The 26,980-nt window shown below is 40.7% G+C and overlaps 1 protein-coding gene across 1 annotated transcript; it reads left to right on the top strand.

Annotated features, from left to right (window-relative positions):
• The first annotated feature begins 249 nt into the window (after window positions 1-249).
• Window positions 250-19,786, top strand: LOC140906473 (uncharacterized). The gene is made up of 4 exons (XM_073330528.1): window positions 250-301; window positions 4,574-4,948; window positions 7,060-7,178; window positions 19,679-19,786. The coding sequence occupies exons 1-4, from the start codon at window positions 250-252 to the stop codon at window positions 19,784-19,786; spliced, it is 654 nt and encodes a 217-aa protein (XP_073186629.1).
• The last annotated feature ends 7,194 nt before the right edge of the window (window positions 19,787-26,980 follow it).

The raw sequence follows: 26,980 nt of genomic DNA, 5'->3' as shown, positions 1-26,980 counted from the left end.
GAGGCAAAAATAATAGGCATGAAAGGCAGCTGATTTCAACAGACATATTTTACTTTAGCAAATATTATGCCCAATCCTCTTTCCTTCAGCTGAACATGTACCTTTTCAGATTAAACATCAATTTGTGGATAAAAAGGGACTATTTATATTGCTGGGTTATTAACAACAGTGGGATCAGTTTAAAACCCGATAAAACTTTGGGAAAGGGGAAATTATACTTGCAGGAGACTTCAGATGCATCCTAGAACGATGGTGGTTGTGGCGGGGGGGAGACCACACCCCATGTTGGATAGGGAAACAGGTACAGTACTGACTTCCTGGTGCCAACTATTCACTCTTTCAGATTGCTGGTGAGAATTATGCCAAGGGGAAAGAGATTACTCATGTTATTTACACCCTTCCAATCTCTAAATCCTTAATGAATCTGACAAGATCTGCAGAAACTGGCAACATTACAAGATCATGCACCAGTGGAAGTAATATTTGATAGCTGGGTTGGGCCCCAAAGATCACTATACTGGAAAATGAACTGCTTGCTTCTCCAAGGAAAGATCAGGCTGCAGCAATGAAAGACATTGTTCAATACTTCAAATTAAACAATATGGACAATATAAAAACATGCCTTCTCTGGGAGTCAGGAAAAGCTGTATTTAGGGGTTAGCTGATAAGCAGAGCCTCTCAATTGAAAAAAAGAGCTCTAGAAAAAAATAGAAGTTAGAACAGGAGATAAAAAGGTTACAAGACATTCACAAAGCACAAGTGCAGAAAAACAAACAATTAACTAATATTAGGGGGAAGTTGAATATGTTGATGCCAGAGAAAAAGCCCTTGGAGATACAAAACAGATGTTTTATGAAAAAAGGAAATAAAAGTGATAGGTTATTGGCTTCAAGAACAACATATATTATTCCCCCCAATTAAAAGCAATCGGCAAAAGATTGTTACAGCCTAAATGAAATATGTGCTACTTTTTCTGTTTAATAATAAACTCTCTATACCGCAGATACTCCAAGCTCTGAAGTTATTAAAAATATCTGGAAGTTGCAGGCTCTCCAAAGAAAAGCCAAATTGATAAAGAAACTTTATCTAAAGAAATAACAGAAGAAATCCTAGAGGTAGTAGCAAGTATGAAAAGTGGTAAACTCCAGTATCTGATGGCTTTCAAACTGAACTTTATAAGCTATGTAGGGAGGTGTTGGTGGGTGCTTTGAGAGGTATCTTCAATGCAATTCTGTTAGGGGAGGAACTTCTACAACTTGTGAAAGAAAGTTATCGTGGTTGTTCTCTCTAAAGATGAAAAAGACCTTACCTTATGCAGTTCCTATATGCCCATCTCTCTGTTGAATTGTGACAAAGACTTTAGCAAAAATACTAGCCAGCCAACTGCAGTGTATGCTCTCAGTTTGTATAAATCCGGATCTAACTGGATTCATTAAGGATAGACAAACATCGGACAATATCTCGGGAGTGCTTGGAATCATCCATAATGCCAGAGAAAGTCTTTGATAGAGTAGAGTGGAACTTTCCATTTCAAGTCCTGTCCCATATGGACTTCTGCCCCAATTTCCTTTAATGGATAACTGTTCTTTACACCAGCCCAAAAACAGCTATGCAAGTTAATGAGGTTAAATCTCCCCTGTTTGAATTACACAGAGGGACTAAGCAGGGGTGTCCACTCTCTCCTTTACTTTTTTGCACTGGCCATGGAGTCTTTTGCACAGAGGACAAGGAATAATGGATCCATCACAGGAATAAAACTTGCAGGAACACATCAGAAAATAGCATTATATGCAGATGTAATATTTTTATCTAAACCAAATATTTCCCTAAAATTAGTGTCTAATGAAATCTAAGATTTTAGTAAAGCATCCAGATTTAAAGTAAATTATACCAAATCTGAAATGCTAGCTATAAGTTTGCCAGCCTCTCTTAAGAGTCAATCTTCCAGAAAATAAGTAGGCAACCAATTCTATAAGAGATGTGAGATTTAAATCTCAAAGAACGTGGAAGAGCGCTATGATTTAAATGTCAAACCACTCTGCGGAATACTTACAGTTAGGCACTTTTGCTGAATAGCTGGCCAAGTTATTTAGCAATCAAAACTAATTTTAACTAAACCACTCTCCCCTGGTACCAGTACTTCAAGTCAGGCACTGTTTCTCTCAACTTTCTAGAAAATCTGTTTTATGGAGAAAGCTAACTTTAATAGAAGTGATGGTGTCTGGTCAATTAGGAAACAAAAACAAAACCAAACAAACCACTAGTTTATATCAATCTTTACAGACAGATTTTTTTTTTTAAAAAAAAAGGGAAAAAAAGTGTTCCTATATGACACTTTGTGAAAAGTACGTAGATAGAAAAATTACCCCAGAGAAATAGGGTTTGATCTGGAAAAGAGGACCAGCAACCTCAGTCTGAAGCACAATAAAAGAAAATTTCTTTAAGATACTATTTCAGTGGTACCTCACACCAACCAGGTTAAAAAAAAAGAGAGAGAGACTGAATGGGGATAAATGTTGGCAAAATTGTGGTTGAAGAAAAGATTGTGTGCTTAGGAGGTAGATAAGTCCAGTCAGAGTGTATTGGGATGCAATCCGTAAGCAAATGGTTGGAAATTTATCACCAAAATGATCCTTTGGTAAACCTCCCGCGGCTTCCTAGTGGAAATGGTCACACAAAAGGAAATGAAGAATTATTCTCTTATCTGTTAGAAGCTGCTTGGTAACTGGTAGTGTCTCAATAGAAAAATAAAAATAGCTCAACCATTGAGCAATGGTTCAAAAAATATAAGTTGTGGTTATGAAAAAAATTAACACACCAATTACCTATGCAGCAAAAAGGCAGACAGATATTTGGTTACCTTGTATTCAGTCCTCAAAGTACATTAATCTAACCTCCACCCCAGCATACCTGCCCATTTTTTTTTAAATGTTAAAATTTGATAGACACACCTGATCTGTTAAATATAGAGATTAGTAGAGAGAGATATTTCACTAAATCTAATGAAATTACTAGAAAACAACATGGGTGTTGGAATGATGCTCATTCTGTAATATGGCAACACCCTGTTAAATAGAAAGATCTGATGATTAGATTCCTGTATAATATCTCTTTAAACAAAAGATAACAGTTCTAAGGATTGTTTTGTTTCTCGTATTTACATGGCAAGGATTTGTAAACTTGTTAAAACTTCCTCAATAAATAAGAAAAAAAATGATGCACTTTAGGTAGTTGTGGCGATAGCATGTGAAAAAGCTGAATCCAAACTGAACTTTTGAAAAAAAAAATGAGTAATTTAGCCGCACAAGTCCCATTGACTTTCAGTGGAATTTGCTACTAAATCACTTACCCCTTTTTGAAAAGCCAACCTTGTTAAGCTTTGGAAACTCAAGTTATGGACATTTGAATATCTATGTAGGTACATACACATTAATGCTGCTACATGTTAAGTTGGGCATGAAGCTAACTCAACTTTGAGGAAACAAGTAGGCCCCTAAATTGTTTTGAATCACAGCAGCTTCCCTAGTATTTTAGGAACTCTACGGTCTGAAAGAAGGCATCAATCCTCTTCTCTCCACAAAAGTGCTCCCTTGGCTCATGGTTGTCCAACCTGATCCAATATTTCAACTTTCTAACCAGAAAATATCCAGCATCTAACAATCCAATTGTTACATCAGTGATATGCATATGTAAAGTGTGTCTCCATAGTATTAGTGCCGAGCTCTACAGGATTGCTCACAATGAACAATATTGCCCAATCATCATTAATAGGGAAGACAGTGGGGTCTTGTAGATAGAGCACCAGACTAGGACTGAGGAGACATAGGTTCTATTCCCAGCTCTTCTGCTGGATGATCTTGGACAAGTCAGTCACTTCACCTCCCTGTCTTATATTTCACCATCTGTAAAATGGGGATAAGAACACTGAGTTCCTCTGTAACATGCTTTGAGATCTCTAGATGGAAAGCAAGATATAAGAGCCAGGTATTATTACTTGTGTGTGTGTAAGCACTTCTCAGCTTTGGGGTTGCAGAAACAGACTGTTAGATGAAGTACAGCAATTGGGCACTGCTGTGCGGCTTTCTCACAACATGGATGTTCCCACCTCCTTAACAAGACAATTTTTTAAATGATGAAAAACTTACTTGAGGAAACCTGAACAAAATTTTTATATATTTAGAAAAAACAACAACAACACTGTGTGAATTAGGAACTAAAATTCCAGACCCCTCTCTCCAGAACAGGAGCTACACTAATCTCTAATTACCCTTTTACATCGTCTCCCTTTTTGATGAGGGATTTCTTAAAGCAAGCAAACATTGAGAAAGCAGTGCTCCTGCTGTGATATAATCAGGAATACTCATGTAACAGCCCCATGAGAGAACACACAGCCTTCTAATTAAGGCTATTTTTAATCTATCAAACAGCCAGATTAGTGCCTAATTACATTTGGAGGCAGATTAATTTTCAAGCAAGTGTGAAAATTTAGGACTAATTTGGAAGCAGTAGCTGAAGATCTGCGAGATAAGAAAGGAACATGGACTAATAGATTATTTGTGCTTTTATTTTACAGCCTATATCACAGTAAAGCAATATCCCGCCATAGCCTCTATTAAATATGGCACATCTGCACTTCTTGATTGTATATTTGACTTCCAGTTTCTATCAGAGGCTGAAATTGAAGTCAACTGGAATATTCAACTGCCGCTTTTTAATGATTCCGTGAAGAAAATAACTATGTCTTCAAAGATGTTGCCTTTAAACCAAAGTGCTTCGTTGTCAAGGGATGATGGAAAGTACAAGCTCACAGGCAATCTTCTAAAAGGTGTAGTCTTCTTAGAAGTGAAGAATCTTCAACCACGGGACGTTGGTCTGTACACCTGCAAGGTGGCACGCCTGATACCACCTCCGTATCTAGAAGGAAGTAGCAATGGAACTTACATCTGTGGTAGGATTTTGCTAAGCCTCATTTTGAAACTTTTCCTTGATCTTCAGCTAAATTGTGTTAGTCTTAAAGGTACAAGACCATACTTCAGTCACTATTAACATACCAGTATTGCCAACGGACACCAGGCTGTTATGTTCTACAGAGAGAAACTGTAGCATGAGAAACCATTTTATGATATTTGTTGGCAAATGGTGACTTCTTAAATAGCAACTACTGTCCCTACTTAAGTTTAAATGTAATGAGCAGTCTTTATCCTTAAATGCAGGCATTTTTTCCCCATAGTCTGGAAAAACAACCCCCCCACACACTTTAATACTAATGCAAAATGCTGCATCAACAGCTCTGGAGACTGAAATTCTAGGTTTATTCACAGAACTAGTATACTGTACCAGGGACATCACCAATTCACAAGTTTCCCCACTCTACCACGCATTACTGCTGTTTTGGTACAGTACTGCCCTCTAGTGACTAGCCTGCAGAATATAAGAACCTTACTGCTACTAAAGGACCTAGCACAAATTGAGTGCTATGTAAATATCACATCCTCAGTATTCCAGTTAAAAAGTTTCTCCTTTGGCCTAAGTCACGAAATTTGCATTTTGGAAACAACCCCATTTTCAAATGCCACACCTATGTGCTGTAGCAGATAACTGATGCTTTCAGACAAAGTCATAGGTTTATTTATACCATCTAGGGCTGAATGGTGTATTTATAAATGGTTATTCATTTCAGTAAAATATGGATTATATACTTGTCATAAATATAAAGGGAAGGGTAAACCCCTTTGAAATCCCTCCTGGCCAGGGGAAAACTCCTCTCACCTGTAAAGGGTTAAGAAGCTTAAGGTAACCTCGCTGGCACCTGACCAAAATGACCAATGAGGAGACAAGATACTTTCAAAAGCTAGGAGGAGGGAGAGAAACAAAGGGTCTGTGTGTCTGTCTATATTCTGTCTTTGCCGGGGATAGACCAGGAATGGAGTCTTAGAACTTTTAGTAAGTAATCTAGCTAGGTATGTGTTAGATTATGATTTCTTTAAATGGCTGAGAAAAGAATTGTGCTGAATAGAATAACTATTTCTGTCTGTGTATCTTTTTTGTAACTTAAGGTTTTGCCTAGAGAGATTCTCTATGTTTTGAATCTAATTACCCTGTAAGGTATCTACTATCCTGATTTTACAGAGGTGATTTCTTTACTTCTATTTACTCCTATTTCTATTAAAAGTCTTCTTGTACGAAAACTGAATGCTTTTTCATTGTTCTCAGATCCAAGGGTTTGGGTCTGTGGTCACCTATGCAAACTGGTGAGGCTTTCTATCCAACATTTCCCAGGAAAGGGGGGGTGCAAGTGTTGGGAGGATTGTTCATTGTTCTTAAGATCCAAGGGTCTGGGTCTGTAGTCACCTAGGCAAATTGGTGAGGCTTTTTACCAAACCTTGTCCAGGAAGTGGGGTGCAAGGTTTTGGGAAGTATTTTTGGGGGGGCAGGGAAAGATGTTTCCAAACAGCTCTTCCCCAGTAACCAGTATTTGTTTGGTGGTGGTAGCAGCCAATCCAAGGACAAAGGGTGGAATATTTTGTACCTTGGGGAAGTTTTGACCTAAGCTGGTAAAGATAAGCTTAGGAAGTTTTTCATGCAGGTCCCCACATCTGTACCCTAGAGTTCAGAGTGGGGGAGGAACCTTGACAATACTATAGAACCACAAGATGCTCTTAAAGTTACACTATCAAAACCCACAATCTATGAACTATTGGCTTTGTGTCAGACATTAAATATTAAAATAATGTTCATGGTTTTTAAGATTAAAACTACAGTCCCAATGCAGTCACATATTTGCAGCTGGTTTCTAGTTTCTAGACCCTGTTTTTAGACAGGGAAACATTTTTGTATACTAACTTGCAAATGGCTTGACATTTTGTTTTCCAAAAGCCCTTTTGGAGTCCCTGTGTTTTGACTCTGCAAAAACAACAAAACATTTCTCTTAAAGTGTGTGTTGGGTTTTTGGTTTTTTTTTTAAAGCCTACATTTTTATGAAAAGCTCAATGAAACCTGAGTGGAGAGTATTTGCTTCAGAACCAGGTTTTATTATAAATTGTAATATTTTATGCTTAGGAATAGAAGATACATTGCAAGATTCCTGCAAGCCATCAGAAACTAAATTTGTCATATGCTTGGGGACCCTGGCAGCCTGTACATTTGTGATCATCATGACTACCATAATTTATGTACAGGTAAGCACACCATTTAATGAGTAGATTTCTCAGAGTGACACAGCAGCATTTTGTTTACAGTGAGGTCGTGTTTGTACTCCGTTTTGACAGGACTACAAAACGATAACTGACTTGTCCAAGGTCATGGAGTGTAGCCATCAGGAAGGAGTATCTATTCGGACATGTCTAATGCACTCACCATTCAGGTATCTAGGTGTGCAGACAGGACCAGAGAATGGGCAATTCTTCACGTGAATCTTTCCCTTTTGAGATTTTAAAGAACTCTATTAGTTTACCAAAGACAATTTCATTCTTGAAAGCCTGCACTAAAATTGTGCAACATGTTCACAGCAAGCCACTGATTTTGGATTAAGAAAAGGAGTACTTGTGGCACCTTAGAGACTAACCAATTTATTTGAGCATAAGCTTTCGTGAGCTACAGCTCACTTCATCGGATGCTCATGCTGTAGCTCACGAAAGCTTATGCTCAAATAAATTGGTTAGTCTCTCAGATGCCACAAGTACTCCTTTTCTTTTTGTGAATACAGACTAACATGGCTGTTACTCTGAAACCTGATTTTGGATTAGCTTTCCAAAGATCTAGAGACCAAGTTATCATTTCAAGTCAAACTACCCTGCAGCACACTGGGGCTTTTCATGGTTTGGGCCCAAAACCAAGGTGAAATGCAGGGATTTGGGGTATACAAACCTGAACTCAAAGTAAACGCAACAGGAGAAAAACCTGCAATACAGCAGGGAACTAAATATGAAGCTCCACCTAGCTATCTTATTTGGCCCCCATTCCTGCAGTATTGAGGCTCTCACAATGTATTTATCCTCACAACGCCTCTGTGAGGTAGGGAAGTACTATTATCCCCATTGTACAGGTGGGGAATGGAGTCACAGAGAGGCTAAAGTCACTCCATGAGAGGTGTGACTGCAGCCTCTGTAGCCATACCAGAGCTAGTTTTAATCCAGCTAGCTTGGATACCAATAGCAGTGAAGCTGTGGCGGTGTGGACTAAAGCAGTGGTTCTCAAAGCCAGTTCGCCGCTTGTGCAGGGAAAGCCCCTAGCACGCTGGACCGGTTTGTTTACCTGCCGCGTCCGCAGGTTGGGCCGATCCCAGCTCCCACTGACCGCAGTTGGCCGCTCCAGGCCAATAGGGCTCACGCCGCTCCCCGCAGCCCCCATTGGCCTGGAGCGGCAAACTGCGGCCAGTGGGAGCCAGGATCGGCCCAACCTGCGGACGCGGCAGGTAAACAAACCGGTCCGGTGTGCCAGGGGCTTTCCCTGCCCAAGCGGCAGACTGGCTTTGAGAATCACTGGACTAAAGCACAGGCTAGTCGCCACTGCCAGAGTACACAGCCAGGGTCCTGGGTGGGCTAGTACAGCTCATGCTGTAGACCATGCCACCACAGTTTCACTGCTCTTGGACTTGAACTAGCTCGCTTAAAGCTAGCTCAGGTATGTCTACATGTGCTGCAATCACTCCTCCAGCTGCAGCGTAGGGATACCCTTAGTGATTTGACCAAGGTCTCACAAGAAGTCTGGGGCATAAGAACAGAAACAAATAACATACTACTACAACAAAAACTTCTCCTATGGAGTATAGCAAATAGGCTGAAGTAGGAAATAGAAATTCCACAAGAAAATTTTCTTGTCAAAAAACCAGATCCAAGCATCTCCAGTAAATTGCAATAACCTTCCAAACTTTGGAGGGTTTATTTGAACTGCAACATCAGACTGTGTTTCCCATTAGGAATTAGAAGCTGAAAGCCTTGTAGTTCCAGGTCCTTTTTCTTCTTTAGATCAGTCTATTGCCCTCATTGCGTTATTTCAGTCTGATTGTTCTTTGTTTATATCTTAAAGCATTTTAGGAGATTACTTTTTCTTTGAAGTTTATTACTTTGCCACCAGTAATTCCCAAAGTTACCAGATATGATTAGAAAAAAACCCCACCCTGCACCTACAACCATTTGGGAGAGTAAATGTTTACTTAGTAACATTTTTAGTCTTTTGTACCAGATTACACTGGAAATATTTTCCCCGTTCATTGTGTCTACTGAGTTGCATATCAGCTTGAAAAGTTGTAATTACTGAAACAAAAAGATCTAGATGAAGAAAGGGGAAGAGGCTGCAGCTTTGATGATCATCCCAGAAATCAAAGTTCTGGTGTAAACTGCACAGGGACTAACAACAAACTCAGATCTGAATTACGTAGACAGTGTAGTCGTCCACTCTTCTGAACTCTAGCTAGAAATTAAAAATTAAGTTTCTCTCCTCTGGCAAGATAGCAACAACTGCAGGTAGTTCTGCTCTTTCCCCATCAGAGAAAATTAGTGTGTGTAAAGCAATTTTAAAGCCTCCAATCAAAGGCACTTTTGGTCAAGGACTGTCTCTTCACCTGTGTTTGGAAAGTGCCTAGCACATTATGACTGCTACTGCAATCCAAGTAATGGTTGCACTTTATATTAAGGGTAAATTTAATAAATAGTTTATAAAGCTTTAATGATAGATGTATAAGCATGTTACAGGCAAAAGTGTCTCATGCTTCTAGTCATCTAGAACACATTAAATGCTTCTAGAGGATGTTATGGATTATTATAAGCACCAGAAACACTGGACTTTTAATAAATAGCTAATCAATCAGCCCTTTGCTTACATATACAGATGTACTCCTAATAGTATTATCTATTATCATTTAGATCACACTGAGAACAAGCTCCTATAGACAGATTCAGCCTTGGAACCCATTCTTCCCTGACCCACCCCTTTTCGATATCAATATCAGGCAGTCTCTTTGTGCAAGCCTTCAGAAAGGCATGCTGGCAGGAATACTGTCATACAGCTTGTGTTTTACATTAGACACTGGGTATTTGGGTTTCATTTCAGCTGCTTTTGGGTACAGAACATGATTTACAAATCTGTGTAGCCTTAAATTGGCTTTGTTGTTGAGTAGGAGCGAAGTAGATCCTCTCTATATTACATTATGAAGGAGAAACTTACCAGTTTAATTGCAGGACTCCTTCAATCCCTAAGTCTCATAAAACCCAGCCATCTTACTCCACTCCTCACAGATTTAAGAATCATTGCCATAATGAAGTCTTATTACTAAATTTTTTTACATGCACTAAGTACATGAGAAATAAGTGACATTAAAATATACATGTCAAACAAGACGAACCAAGTACAGTCTGTGGTGCAGAATTCTCATTCACTACCTAAAGCACAGAATTTACTCACTCAGAGGAACTTCAGGACAGTGAGACTCAAGACTTCTATAATATGCTTTTATTTATATTTTCTGCTAGTGTTTTATATTTCATTCTGAGATGCATAGACTTATAGGCTTTAAGGCCAGAAGGGGCCATCGTGATTATCTACTCTGACTTCCTGCACATTACAGGCCACAGACTCTCACTCACCCACTCCTGTAATAGACCCATAACCTCTGGCTGAGTTAATGAAGTTCTCAAATCATGATCTGGAGACTTCAAGTTGTAGAGAATCCACCATTTACACTAGTTTAAGCCTACAAGTGACCCATGACCCAGGCTGCAGAGGAAGGTGAAAACCCCACAGGGTCTCTGCCAATCTGACCTGAGGAGTGGGGGATTCCTTTCTGATCCTAAATATGGCGATCAGTTAGACCACGAGCTTGTGGGCAAGTCCCACCAGCCAGACACCTGGGCAATAATTCTCTGTAGAAACACAGAGCCCTCCCCATCTAGTGTCCCATCACCAGCCATTGGCAATATTCAGTGCTAGCAGTAAAAGATCAGCTACATGCCATTGTAGGCAGTCCCATCATACCATCCCCTCCATAAGCCAATTAGTTTCTTTGCCCTCACTGCTCCCCTTGGAAGGCTGTTTCAGAAATTCACTTCTCTGATTGTTAGAAACCTTCATGTAATTTCAAGCCTAAACTTGTCGATGGCCAGTTTATAGCTGTTTGTTCTTGTATCCACGCGGTTACTTTACCAGGGAAGGAGTGGAGTTATTTAAGTTTGTATCCCTCTGATGTATTTATAGAGAGCAATCATATCTCTCCTCAGCCTTCTTTTAGTTAGGCTAAACAAGCCAAACCCTGAGTCTCCTCTCAGAAGGTAGGTTTTGCATTCCTTGGATCATGTTAATAGCTGTTCTCTGCATCTGTTCCAATTTGAATTCATCTGTCTTAAATATGGGAGACCAGAATTGCAGACAGTATTCCAGATGCAGTCTCACCAGTGCCTCATATAAGGGCACTAACACTTCTGTCTCTACTGGAAATACCTTGCTGATGCATCCTAGGACATCACATTGGCGACTCAGTCATCCTGTGATCAATCAATACACCCAGGTCTTTCTCCTCCTCAGTCTCTGCTGACTGATAAGTCACCAATTTATAGCAAAATAGACTTAGGCTTGTCTCTAAGTGCATGACCTTGCACTTTGCATTATTAAATTTCATCCCAATTCTATTACTCCAGTTTTCAAAGTCATCCAGATCATCTTGTGGGATATTCCGGTCCACCTCCATATTGGCAATACCTCCCAACTTTGTGTCATCCACAGATTTTATTAGCACACTCCCACTTTTTATGCCAGGGTCATTAATAAGAATGTTAAATAAAATTGGTCTCAAGACCAGTCTGTGAAGATCTCCACTAGTAATATCCCTCCAGCCTGACAGTTCACTTTTCAGTATGATCCATTGTAGTCTCCCCTTTAATCAGTTCCTTAACCACCTTTCAATTCTCATATTAATCCCCATCTTCTCCAATTTAACTAATAATTTTCCATGTGGAACTGTATGAAGTGCCTTACTGAAATCCAGGTAGATTAGATTTACTGCACATCCTTCGCCTAAAAAAACCAAACCAAACAAACAAAAACCCCCCAGCTTCTCAAACAAGATCAGGCAAGATCTCATGATCTACCTTTTGTAAAACCATATTGTATTTTATCCCAATTAACATTTACCTCTATGTCCTTAACTATTTTCTCTTTCAAAATTTGTTCCAAGACCTTGCATACTGTCAAGGTTCCTTCCCCACTCTGAACTCTAGGATACATGAAAACCCCCTAAGCTTATTTTTACCAGCTTAGGTTAAAACTTCCCCAAGGTACAAACTATTTTACCTTTTGCCCTTGGACTTTTTTGCTGCCACAACTAAGCCTCTAACAAATATATATAACAGGGAAAGACCCCGCTTGGAAATGTTTTTCCCCCCAAAATCCTTCCAAACTCTACACCCCCTTTCCTGGGGAAGGCTTGATAAAAATCCTCACCAATTTGCATAGGTGAACACAGACCCAAACCCTTGGATCTCAAGAACAATGAAAAAAGCAATCAGGTTCTTAAAAGAAGAATTTTAAGAGAAGAAAAAGTAAAAGAATCATCTCTGTAAAATCAGGATGGTAATCAGATTCAAAACCTAGAGAATCCCTCTAGGCAAAACCTTAAGTTACAAAAAGACACAAAAACAGGAATATACATTCCATTCAGCACAGCTTATTTTCTCAGCCATTTAAACAAAACAGAATCTAACGCATATCTAGCTAGATTTACTAAGTTTTAAGACTCCATTCCTTTCTGTTCCCGGCAAAAGCATCACACAGACAGAGAGAGCCTTTGTTTCTCCACCCCTCCAGCTTTGAAAATATCTTGTCTCCTCATTGGTCATTTTGGTCAGGTGCCAGCGAGGTTATCTTAGCTTCTTAACCCTTTACAGGTGAAAGGGTTTTTCCTCTGGTCAGGAGGCATTTTAAAGGTGTTTACCCTTCCCTTTATATTTATGACACATACAATTGAGGTCAAACTTACAGGCCTGGATCACTTCCCCCACCTGCCCTTTCTAAAAATAACAACATTAGCAATTCTCCATTCATAGGGTACGACCCCTGAGCTTACAGATTCATTAAAAATCCTTGCTATTGGGCTTGCAATTTCGTGTGCCACTTCCTTGAATATTCTTGGATGGAGATTATCTGGGCCCCCGATTTAGACACATTAAGGCAAATCTGAGTTCCATCTTGAATGTGATAATTTCTACTTCCATATCTTTGTTCCCATTAAACACCCTGCCACTACCCCTCAGCTCTTCATTTGCCTTATTAAAAACTGAGGTAAAGTATTTGTTTAGGTGTTGGGCAACGTCTAGATTATCTTTAATTTCCACCCCATTTTCAGTGTTTAGCATCCCACTTCTTTCCTTGTTTTCTTTTTATCTATATGGCTATAGGACCTCCTACTATTGGTTTTACTTTCGTATGCAAGGTCCAACTCTGCTTGGCTTTTGGCAGTTCTCACTTTGTCCCTACACTTTTTGACCTCCAAGAGGTAGCTTTTCTTGCTGAGCCAGCCCATCTTCCATTCCTCACATTTCATTCTGCTTTCTCTTAATACAACAGTGTGAGATACTGTTCAGCTTGGTCTGCCACCCTTCCCTATGCGTTTTTCCCCATGCTTGGGATGGAGGCTTCAGATACTTTAAGTCAAAGTTTCAGAAACTAATTCCAAGCCTCCGCCACATTCAGATCCTTGAGTTCTTCAGTCCAGTCCACTTCCCTAGCTCATGATCACTCAAACCAAGGTTGCTCCTGTGACCAGTTGTTCTAGGAGGTCCTCGCTACTCACCAATACCAAATCTAAAATGGCATCACCTTTTGTTGGTTCATTGATTGAGTGAAGAAATCTGTTGGCTATCACACCCAGGAAAACCTGGGCCCTACCATTATTAGTAGCGCTTGTCCTCCAATCTATAGCTGTGAAATTAAAAAGTCTTCTATAATCGCACAATTCTGAGTACTAGTTTTTTCATTACAAACATTAAAGACGTCTCTATCCACATCTGAATCGGATTCTGGCGGTCTGTAGAATACCCCAAGCAGTACCCACAGGGAACCTCTAGTAGCTTTCTTCCCCAAAGTGATTTTGACCCAGACTCTTTTATCCATCTATCACTCCCCGCCCTTTTGTTGTATTCATCTCACTTTGTTAACAATTGTGATTAAAATCAAGATAGAGGATGTATGTGGATGGATGCTTGGTGTAGATAATAACTGAAGGATCAGGGAGGTGCCAGCCTAAGAATCCAGTGTCCACCGGCTGAAGAAGGTGTCAAGTGGAAATAACCAGAGGACCCCCCGGAGGGCAGACTGGAATCCACCCAACAGCCTCAAGAATGGGAGAACCAAAGAACAAGCACGGAGCCATCAGGAATGTGCCATCTGCTGATAGCTTCATCATGCTGTTGCTGAATCAATTCCCACAGACTGGCATAGGAAGAAATTCCTATAAAAATTGACTCTAGAAAGTGGGAACTTTGGGGTCTGATTCTGCAAACCAACTTCCAGGAGCATCAGATGAGCGTCTGACAAGGCCCTGCTCCCTCCTCATGTCCAGGCCATCTGGCCAGTGGATAGGCATGAGCAACTCTAAGGCTGGTAACTATGATAACAACCTTGCAGAACCTGTGTGTGTGTGTGTGTGTGTGTGAGAATGTGTGAATAAATATGAAATTGAATGGAATGTTATAGCTATAACTAACTACTTACTATGAGTCTTTCTGTATTCACAATAAATGTGGCATTTTGCCTTTTCCCCTTTAATAAGATCCTGCTGGTTTTTATTTTATTGGTATAATGCATTGCTGTATCTTTTCTTACTTGATTTTCCTCCCACTCAATGATAGAATCAGGTGTGGAGATTACTGAGTGCCTCCCGGGTGTCTCCCCCAAAATTCCCGTTTTAAAGCTCTTTTAATCAATTATGTCAACCTCCACTCCAGACGCCTATTTCCCTCCCTATGCAGATGGAGTCCATTCCATACAAACAGTCCCCTCCCCATGAATGCCTCCCAATGTCAAACATCCCAAATCCCTCCTTATAGCACCACTGCCTGAGCCATATGTTGATCATCAGACCTTCATTCTCCTCCTCTAGGGATGGGTAGAATCCCACTGAGGATCACCTGAGCCTCCATTTCCTTAAGTGTCTTCCCCAGCCTGACAGTCTCCCTTGATACGTTCTAGTCAGAATCTAGCATTATCATTTGTCCCACATGAAGGACAATCAGTGGATTCTTTCCTGCTCCTATTAGGGTCCTCTTCAGCCTCAGGTCCATATCCCTATCTTAGCTTATGGCAGACATCACGCCCTTCTGCTCTCTGGATCAGCTCTAGGGACAGGCCTGTCGTTCCTAGTAGGGAGTCACCAATAACTTAGACTTACCTTTTCTCAGTGATGGTGTGATTCTCCAACCTTCCTTCTGTTCTTTCTGGCTTCAAGTCATCTTGTTTTTTAATTCTCCCTTTCAATCTTCCAAGAGTTATTCTGAATCCTCCTGGGGCTCTGAACTCTGCATATCTCCATTGGCTCTTCCTCTCTTACAGGACTAACTGTTCTCTTTTTCCTGGCCCTTCCACCTTCAGTTACTGCCTGCTGGTCCTCTTCTTCATTTTCCAACTCAGCAAAGCTATTCCTGAGCTCTATTTCTCCTTCACTAGCTGGTCTTTTCCTCTGCTTGGTTCTCATCATATGCTTCCACTAGCCACTTTCCTCACCCAGCAATCTCCCCTCAGAGTTCTTCTGTCCAGCTTGCATCTGCCAGTCTTGACTTTTCCCTTCAGCGCTTCTCACCTTCCCTCATCTGCTTGAATCCCCTTCAAAATTCAACCATACTTTCCACCTGTGTCTCCAAGCCTCGGATCTTTTCTTCCATCAGCTCTATCAGGTGGTACTCCATACAAAGCTCTTTTCAGGTACCCACTCCAGGATCATGTACAACAACCCACAGCTTCTACATCCAGTCATCTTCATTGCTTCTTCCATTCCTTGGGTCACTACCACTGACGACTATCATGGCCTTCCTGCCTAACCTCCTGTCAAGGAAAACAAAAACCAAAAACTCCACATATGCCCCTCCCCAAACTCCCTGTACAAATACTCCCATTTACAGTTCTGTTTGCTGGCTCTTGTGCTGCTGGCTACTGTTTGGCTGCCTTTATAGGACCCATAATCAGGGAAAACCCATCCCTATCAGGATTCTGCTTCTCTGACAGCACATTGCCCCATGCCACCCTTTACAAACTGAAGAGGAAACACACACCCACAGCCTAAGGAACATTAATATCCAGTGTGAAACCCAACTACAGACAGACATTTTTGATAAATGGAGTACCAAGTTCCACTTGAAACATTATTACCTAATAGATCAATTTTAAGTCAGAAGTACAGATGTTTTTATGGCCTCTCCATTCAGAATAATGGGTCTCTAGTCACAGAGGCTTCATAATTTGAATAGAGGGCATCTTTTAGATTGACCATATGATTTATAAATCTTGCATCATGAGTTGAGAATCATTATGTAAATCAGAAATGTTTCTTGACGTGAAAAGTGCTGTTGCTTTGATGAATGAAATCTGTATGTTCTTTGGAGAAATGATTTAAATTCATAATCCCAGCACATACTTTCATGGGAATAACATTATGCTAATGAAGCCTATTATCGATTTGTAATCCTACCTAATTAAATTTGAGCAATGGCTTGTCGCGTAAAGACATACATAGTTTAATTTCCTGTGTGACTCACTGTCATGCCATGGCCTATAAAGGATCACACACAGTCTATGTCAACATGTAAACAAGAAAAACTCCCACCTGACAATTGCCCCTGATTGTGAAAGATCATGTGTCTTCTATTTTAAGCTCAAAGTAACACTTGGTATTATCTGATGGTTTATTTTTGTCAGACTATTGACATCAGAGATGTTGAGTCTTGCATGGGGTGCTATGGGGCCCGATCAGCTTCATAAGGGGTTGAAGAAATGAATCAGATATTATTACAAATGGCTACTTTTCCTTTTGTCTTTCACCTAGTGTAAGGTATTTTAAAGACCTGCAGTGCATTTTCCCTGGCAGATGGAAAGATATGAAGAAAATAACTAGCATTGATGGGGGAGGGTGGGTGGAGAGAAATCCTATGTTGTGTGTGACTGGTGAAGTTATAACTAACTACAGTAGAATCCACATTAAATCCTCACTACTTACCCCTCCTCTTCTGAGTTGCTAGTCTCTCCTGCACTGTTGCTTCTGAATTATCTGATAACACAACCATTTCAAATGACCCAAGCAGTGTCAATGATTAGTATCATACTGTGTTATTGTTTTATTTGATTTATTTTGGTGTCTATAGTTGTGTCTGTGTTTTGAAGCAGCAGCAGCTTCTCCATAATTAAAGTTTCATCTAGCTTCCATTTTATAGGCCTCTTTTAGCACTCTGAGAACTTTGGCTTGAAATGTGTTCTTGACCTGAAAATTGCCATATTGATCCTGAAAACAGAGAAGGAATTTGCAAAATTTGAAGAAAATTCAACTGTATTTGAAAAAAGAAAAGGAGAACTTGTGGCACCTTAGAGACTAACAAATTTATTTGAGCATAAGCTTTCGTGAGCTACAGCTCACTTCATCAGATGCATTCAGTGGAAAATACAGTGGGGAGATTTATATACACAGAGAACATGAAACAATGGGTGTTACCATACACACTGTAACGAGAGTGATCAGGTAAGGTGAGCGATTACCAGCAGGAGAGTGGGGAGAAAAAAACCTTTTGTAGCGATAATCAAGGTGGGCCATTTCCAGCAGTTGACAAGAACGTGTGAGGAACAGCTGGGGGGGAGCACGTGGGGGGAGGAATAAACATGGGGAAATAGTTTTACTTTGTGTAATGACCCATCCACTCCCAGTCTTTAGTCAAGCCTAAGTTAATTGTATCCAGTTTGCAAATTAATTCCAATTCAGCAGTCTCTCAATTCAGTCTGTTTTGAAGTTTTTTTTTGTTGAAGAATTGCGACTTTTAGGTCTGTAATCGAGTGACCAAAGAGATTGAAGTGTTCTCCAACTGGTTTTTGAATGTTATAATTCTTGACGTCTGATTCGTGTCCATTTATTCTTTTACGTAGAGACTGTCCAGTTTGGCCAATGTACATGGCCGAGGGGCATTGCTGGCACATGATAGCATATATCACATTGGTAGATGCGCAGGTGAACGAGCCTCTGATAGTGTGGCTGATGTGATTAGGCCCTATGATGGTGTCCCCTGAATGGATATGTGGACACAGTTGGCAATGGGCTTTGTTGCAAGGATAGATTCCCGGGTTAGTGGTTCTGTTGTGTGGTTGCTGGTGAGTATTTGCTTCAGGTTGGGGGGCTGTCTGTAAGCAAGGACTGGCCTGTCTCCCAAGATCTGTGAGAGTGAAGGGTCATCCTTTAGGATAGGTTGTAGATCCTTGATGCGCTGGAGAGGTTTTAGTTGGGGGCTGAAGGTGATGGCTAGTGGTGTTCTGTTATTTTCTTTGTTGGGCCTGTCCTGTAGTAGGTAACTTCTGGGTACTCTTCTGACTCTGTCAATCTGTTTCTTCACTTCAGCAGGTGGGTATTGTAGTTGTAAGAACACTTGATGGAGATCTTGTAGGTGTTTGTCTCTGTCTGAAGGGTTGGAGCAAATGCGGTTGTATCGTAGAGCTTGGCTGTAGACAATGGATCATGTGGTGTGGTCTGGATGAAGGCTGGAGGCATGTAGGTAGGCATAGCGGTCAGTAGATTTCCGGTATAGGGTGGTGTTTATGTGACCATCGTTTATTAGCACTGCAGTGTCCAGGAAGTGGATCTCTTGTGTGGACTGGTCCAGGCTGAGGTTGATGGTGGGATGGAAATTGTTGAAATCATGGTGGAATTCCTCAAGGGCTTTTTTTCCATGGGTCCAGATTATGAAGATGTCATCAATGTAGCGCAAGTAGAGTAGGGGCATTAGGGGACGAGAGCTGAGGAAGCGTTGTTTTAAGTCAGCCATAAAAGTGTTGGCATACTGTGTGGCCATAGCAGTGCCGCTAATGTGAAGGTATACACATTGTCCCCAAATGTGAAATAGTTATGGGTGAGGACAAAGTCACAAAGTTCAGCCACCAGGTTTGCTGTGACATTATTGGGCGTACTGTTCCTGATGGCTTGTGGTCCATCTTTGTGTGGAATGTTGGTGTAGAGGGCTTCTACATCCATAGTGGCTAGGATGCTACTCTGAAAACTGTATTTGAGTTACAAATTATTAAGAGTGGCTTTGATTTGAAGTTTTAGCTATTGTCTAATGTTTCTCTCTTCCTCAAAAATTGCATTTTATTGTTCCTTCACACTTTCACACAGGTAAGTCTCCATGAAAGCTTGTTCACAGGCTATATCTGAAGAACTTAGATTACTTTTAAGCAAAGCAGTGTGGCTGAGGACAATTTTGACATTAGGGTGGGCAGGATTGTCAATGGGGGATTTTTGCCGTGGACTTGAGTGGGAGTAGAATTAGGTGAAATGGATTTGTTCCAGGAAGCTTATTATCTTTACCACTAGAGGTGATAAAGCAACACTGACAAATTAAGAAGTCAGAATAGAAGTCAACTCTTATGTGTATAAGATGTGCCTGTGCATCTTTAACAGATTACGCACTAACTGTTTACGTAATACATCTTAATGCTTTCTTTTCAGGTTAGAAGAAAATCTACCTGCACAAGTTCTCCTTCACTGCCAAGCAGAGACTCTATGGTATACGTGGATATGAATTTTGCAAAACAAAGCACTAACAGCGAAGAGTGAAAACGATGGAGCTAGAAATATTGGAAAGTGGCTATCCCAGCCTTGGTTGAAATAAAAAAAAAAACTCTAGAATGATTGGATTTTTAAATCATAAAGCATGATGGGTGTAGAGCACTATAATGCTATTCTTAAGTATAGTTTGGCAGGATTTTGGTTTGTTTTTAAACATTGTAGAACCAGAATTTGTTATTGTAGCATGTAGTTCAGGCCCTTAGTCAGCAAAGTATTTAAGCATTCACCTGAGGTTAAGCAAGTGCTTACATCCCATGGAGCTCAATGATTAGCTATTGTTAGCTGCACATTATCTTAATTATTTTTTATGGTTTCTCTTACCACTTGTGTGTTGTATTTTAGCCTTTACAAGAAGCCAATCTTTTTGTGGCTGTCCAAATAGGGGTTGCAGCAACTTAACAGTTCTTTTGGTTTGTTTTTAAAAGCAATCTTGATAAACCCCTGCATTATGAAGAATTCTGACTAACTAGTGAACACAGTAAAGGAGCCCATCCATCTTGATGGAAGAGCAAGGCCCTAACCAGCTGCATGTCTTAGTGGTTCTGAGTCAGTTTTCACAGCAGTAGAATTTTTTAAGTCATGTTCTGGCCAAGTTCTAGTTGGGTTGTTTGTTTTCAGCATGCCTACAATCCCTTGCACTTTCAACTAGATAGATACAATATTCTTCTTAGCTTCCAATGTTGCTCAGTGTTGCTTTGAGCTGTGAAACCATTACTGCTTGCAAAGATACCTGCATTTCAGAGGTGGGAGTAATAATGACTGTATGTGGGGGTGAAAATAATTCAATCAGGAAAGTTTCTACTCTTAAATGGAAGGGTCATTAGAAAATCATGAAATCCCATTTTTTCCCCCTTCACATTAGGAGAACACATAGGATCGCTGAGCATTAGAAATGAAAGCCAGTTCCTACAGTACATCCCTATCACTGTCATATTAACCAGAGATAGCAAATGTAACTAGGAAGTAGAACATTTGGATTAACTAAATTCATAGGCACAGGAAGTAGGGGTGCAGCAGCACCCCCAGGTTTTAAGCAGGGCCACTGGCCCTGTGCCCAGGGCTCCACTCCCTGGCTCAGGGGCTGGTTCTGCACCCAGGGCCTTGATCTCAGCCCTCTGCCTCCCTGGCCCTGTGCCTGGGGCTCAAGTCTGGGCTAGCGAGCCTGCACTCCGATCCCCAACCCAGCACCCAGGGCTCTGCTCCTGGGGCCCCAGCCACTGTCCTGGCTCTGCACGTGGAGACCCAGCTGCCGGCCCCTGCCCAGAGCTCTGCTCTTGGCCCCACCCCCACCTGTGGCCATAGCCTTGGGCCCCTTACCCCTGTTCGGGTCCCCCTCTCCCAGACACAGCCCTGCTCCCAGCCTCAGCTTGGGGTGGCCGGGGGGCAGTGTGGGCAGCCATAAGGGGGGTTGGCTTTCAGCACTCCCAATATTAAAAGTGTTTCAGCACCACTCACTAAATCCATTCTATTTCATATTCCGTGTGCACACTAAATTGTCTGTAAAAGTTTTAGTTATCGTCCCCTACTGAATACAATTTGTATTTTTAAAACAGTGTCAACAGAAAGAAAAACATGCACAAAACTTAAAAAAAAATAAAACTCAGTCTCTGAAGAACAGAAGGTATCAAGAGGAGACATGTTGGAGCCATATGAAATATGGTTCATCTGGTTGAGAGATGAGGTGGGAAGAGCTCTACAAGAGGACAGTTCATCTCTTCTCCTACTTGGTGGTACTCAACTACCTGTCCCTCCCTGGAAAGGCTTGAAGTAAGGAAATTGTCTTGAAATAAGAAGAGCGAGAGGAGACTTGAGCCACATGAATCCTTTAAATACACATATTTAAAGAGTTCACACAGCTGTCCAAAGTGGAGCCGAGTGGGAAACGATTAAAAAAATTCCATCCTAATCAGGACCAAAAGTGAAAAAACTAAGTTTTCATGAACGAATAATCCAAAAAAAAAAAAAAAAGTCAACCAAAACATGTCAGTAATTTCGGTTGACTTTTTGTAGAAAAAAACCCCACTAAAATTTGAAACAAAACCTTTTTGCACAAAACTCAAAAACTTATTTCCAAAGTGTCAAAATAAGACACTTAATTTTGAAACTTATTTTTTTAAATCAGGAGATTCATTAAAACAGACCCTTTCTAGTAAACACTCTTTTGTTTGAAAATGCTGATTTGTCAAAACAAAGACATTTAATCTGAAAACTCCCAATCAGTTCCAGTTCAAACTACCTAATGGCCATGATTCAAACCTACTAGAGGACACATACAGAACACACATCTGGACCAAAGTTTCCCTTCCAAGAGAATCATTAGAAAAATGAAGGGGCCTGTCCTGCTTAATTAAACAGAACAAAAAAAATTTGCTATAGAGCAGTTTTCCCCCGCAAAGAGTAAGGGATGAGAATCAGGTGAATCAACCGTTCCTTTCATTCTTAAATCACACCCAGAATGTCCAAGCACTTGCCAGAAAGGGCCTGGTCAGTGATTGGATAGATCATCTGCTCTTTAGCCCAGGGTTTACCCAGGCCTGTCTTCATTATAGCCATAATTTTCTTTAATGACACTTTTATTTATTTCTTCAAATCCAAAGTGCTTGTTAGTGAGGTGGTGGAATCTCCTTCCTTAGAAGTTTAAGGTCAGGCTTGACAAAGCCCTGGCTGGAATGATTTAGTTGGGGATTGGTCCTGCTTTGAGCAGGGGGTTGGACTAGATGACCTCCTGAGGTCCCTTCCAACCCTGATATTCTATGATTCTATGTTAAAGGTTTCAGACTGATAGCCTTTCACTTGGCTAGGTGAAACAAAGAGCAGCAGTACAAGGCTCTGCTTAGGGCTCTGCAAATGTCACTCATCGCTGCCTGTCAAGATCACATAAGGGTAAGCAGCACTTGGTTCTTCATGCCCACTCTTATAGAGCAATACTTTGGTCATTATCCAAATGCTACTGCTAAGAACAATGATACTGCTGTGGTAGGGCAATTACTGAAGTGTTTTTAAGAGCATTTAGTGCTTAGGTTGTCTGTGCTAACTGCAAATGAGGCGGCCATTAGTGGTTGGGTTTGTTTGTGTGGGAGGAAGCATACCTGATCCAGTAGACTTGATCTCAGTCGAATTCCATTTTTCATAGGAACCTAACAGCCCTCAAAAAAGAGGACAATGTTCATTCACTCTCAGCCTAAGCCATGTGAGGTGAAAGACTATTTGTATCCCACTACCAATCCCCCTGAGCCATCCAGGCCCTCTACAATATTTCTTTTAATCTGGTTACCACAAGCCAATAACCTTTCCGGATAGACGCTACCAGTACCTTCTCTAATACTTCACCTACATGCAGTCAGGCAGTTCCTTAAATCTTTTATTCTAGCCCTGTGTAACTAGCATGAGAATCACTTGCTTTTCTCAGCATTATCGCAGTTGTCTTCTTCCTGCCTCTCCTAGTTTAAACAGATTTCTCTCTTCTCCAAGGGTTAATTCACTTGTGCTATTCTCTCACTACTGCCTTTTCTTAAAAGAAGCAAGAGTAAGATTTGAAAGGCCCCAGTAAGCTTATGCATAAGTATTAATTGGGATTCTGTTCCCATGGAGACAGATATCAAGATGCTCAGGAGGAGACAAAATTACCAGGACAATATATCCCCAGCCACATGCTGCTTTTAGTATCTAAAGGATAGTTCAGCCATGTTACGTGGAAGAAAATTAGCTGGACAACTAATTTGTACAGAAAAGTGTTAAACAGAGACATCAGTCTCACTTATTGCTAACGGCTCCAAAATGCATTATAAAAATGGGAGGTCAAATTAAGATTAAAGAGCAACAGATTTGTAGAGGTTACTATAAATCTCATCAACTAAGAGAATAATAGAGCTTTAAATTGACTTAGCAGGAGGTTAGGCACATGAGGTTAAGAATTAGGTCATCAAGGATTCTATGATGTTGCTAATAAGGGACTGATATCAATGAAGGTGAATAACCTTTGCTCATATCCTTTGCATTTATCTTCTTAACTATTATCTTAATCCTCACTATGTAGCACAAAGCCCAGCATTGCAAATCCTCGCTCAGCTTTTGGAATATTATTTTCACCAAATGAAAATCTTTAAAGCAGTTGTCTGTCATACTCAGTGGTAACAGTGCTTCATTCTCCAACACCCACGGCTTTCCCCATCAGCCAATTAGCTGTTCCAATTACATTCTTCATCAGCAGAAACCCCTTCGTGCTGTATAGAGAGTTTACCATGTAACAAACTTCAAGAAAGGCAACAGGGCTAGCAGAGTCGGATTACACTGGATTACATTGCTGGCTCTGCCACCGATTCCCTGCATGATCCGGGTAGAGTCACTTAACGTCTCTGGAAAATGAGAACAATGATATTTATGCCATTGTAGCTACTGGGGTGTTGTGAACTTTTACTTGTGTACAATGCTTAGAGATCATGGCATGGAACAAGAGTGTTTATTACCTAAAGAACCGACTTTCATCCTTGCTTGTTTTTCCCAACTCCTTGTTCACTTCAGGTCCTCTTATCTGCATCTCATCTTTTTTAAATTCCTCTGTCCTTAAAATTTTGACCATTCAATTGTATTTATTTTTACTCCCTCTATTACTGTCCCCTCCTCCATCTCTTTCCAATTTTCCATTATCTTCACTTACTGTTTTCCTTGCCATCTTACCTTCAGGATGCTCTTTCCTCTTCAGTCCTTTATCCTGCATTCCCCCCCCCCTTCCCATAGCCATTCTCCAGAAAATAAGCTTATGTCTATAAAAAAAAGGAGGGAAGGTATTTTATTTTCCTTCTCCCCAGGCTGTCTTGCTAAAAAATAGCTTGTTTTTAGTACAGTACCAACTAGAGGTCCCAAGTGACACGGGGGGGGGGGGGGGTAATATTTCCCCATTCAAAGGAATTTAGGCACCTAATTGGAATAGTTGCTTAAGTAGCTCTGAGCTTGTGGGCCGAAGTGACTTGCCTATGGTCACACAGGAAGTGTGTGGCAAAGCCCAGAATTGATCACTAACCTCAGTCCCATTCTGGTGTCTTAACCACAAATGATCCTACCAAAAATGTTAAAAGGTTAGCGCACAGCAACCATAGCACTGCGGATGATCTGCTCTTGACCCTAATGAAGTTTCTGGTTGTTTCACCTTATGTCCGCTGCACATCTCAGTACAAACTTGGCCAGGGTTGTGCTCTGAGCACAAGCAGAGCAGCTGCTACCCGTGTAAGAAAATTGGTTTCTACATGGTTGTATATTTAAAAACAGAAAGAATAGCTTTTTTTGCAACTATTTTTGTTACTCTTGAACTCCTGATTCTTAAATAAGCACAAGAAAGTTAGCTTGGAAGATTATGCATGGAAATAGTACTAATAGTGACAACGTAATGTACTTCAGCAGAGAGGAATTGGAAGATGTGCAGTTACAAATGATCTTTCCCTTCTTTTATCAGACACAGGAAGCAGGTGGTTTCCATCTCAATGATGGAGAGGCAACAGGCTGCTGCACAGGTTGTAGGGGATCAGCAAAAGAAATGGAGAGGACAGCATTATACGAACCACTCAGTGCCATTCAGAGTGCAGATTTGTCCTCTGCAGCAACAGCAGGAAGCAGACTGTAATGCAGAGCAGATTGCTTCTGATTGGGTGGTTGAGATGAAGCTGACTTCTGAGTGGTTGAACCATGTTCCCACATAGAAAACTTGCACTTGGGAACACCAGAGAGCAGACACCAGAGTTTGCCCCCCACCCCCTGCTCCCAGTTTGTAGCAAGGAGAAGACTGCCAAATGCCAATCCAGCTATTGGAGCCCATGAATTCTCTTAGATTAATCGGTGCAAGAATTCAGGCTCCAAAAAAAATTTAGGAGGAGACAACAGCAGGTTAGTGATCAGCAGCAATCCAGGGTTTTTTTGTTTGTTTGTTTTGGGGTGGGTTAAAGGAGGCACGCTTTACTTTGAAGGCATGCTTTTCTTCATTCACAGCTGTTCAAAAAGGTAAGGGAAATGGGAGGGGGGAGAAGAGGAGAAATCAGGAAAACTAAAATCATCACAACCAGGAAATCATGCATTGCCTCACCATTAGTGTAACATCCAAGCATTCCCACTAAGGTATGTTCCCCAGGTCTCTTCTATGAGCTAACAAAAATTATTCATTTCAAGTACAATTGATTCATAAAGAAGTCACAAAGTTCCCAAATTTAAAACAGAAACGTAAAATCAGATGTTCAGATACAGCCAGTCATCACAATCATGAGTCATCAGTTGCATAAAAAGTATTTGGGGTCCTGCTTTCATGAAACGCTAGCCGTCATCTATAGTTCAACAGTTCACCACTCAATAGTTCCATCCTCTTCCAAAAAAAGAAAAAAAAACCCACACAAGAGTACAGAGCAGCTCACTAATCTACCATTTACCGCACTACCTATTTTGAAAGTGGAATCTAGGCTGCAAGACCACCTCAGGATATAAAGGAGAGCAACCTAGGCAACAGCAAGATAAATATAGTTATGCTTTCACTTCTCCACCACACCTTTAAAAATTATGACATCATTGTTTAGAGAAACCTCATTGTGGGTCACTCCTCTCAGAGTTAAAAATTCCTGAACAGAAAATTTCCAGTTAGGTAAGATTTTTTTATACATGAATGAGAAAACGCGATAAAATATAGTGATGAAAGAGTGTGAAGAACCTAAAGATCATTTTATAGCTGAAATATATTTTATGCAATCATTAAAAGAGCACTGTACCTTTCTTACCTACAGGATTTCTTGGCAGTTTTTCAGTTGGTTTCTCTTGACAGGTCATCGTTCTTCCATGTTAGAAAACAAAACATATATAACCAAGTTAAGTAGCATGGGGATACAGTCAAATGGCAGGAATACTGATTTTAAGTCAGCAGCAAACCACAACCCAGAAGCCCTCTACTTTCTTGAAATGAGAACACAACCTCTTTCTCAAGCTGAGAGAAAAACTCCATTAGTGTTTTGTGGGTGGAGCCTGAAAGAGAACTTTAGGCAACCCTATCTTTAGAGAAAAATGTCTGACTTCCCAGCATTTGATGTATCATTACAGGCATTGCTCTGCTCGCAACACACCTGAGGATAAAGTATAAAAGACCAGTTTGAAAAAGTATGGAAGTGTCACATTAAACATTCACCTCAGAGCTACTTGTAAGGGTAGCTTAGT

Source organism: Lepidochelys kempii, chromosome 1, assembly GCF_965140285.1.
Source record: "Lepidochelys kempii isolate rLepKem1 chromosome 1, rLepKem1.hap1, whole genome shotgun sequence".
Taxonomy (NCBI): Eukaryota; Metazoa; Chordata; order Testudines; family Cheloniidae; genus Lepidochelys; species Lepidochelys kempii.
This window is presented reverse-complemented; position numbering and strand designations above follow the sequence as displayed.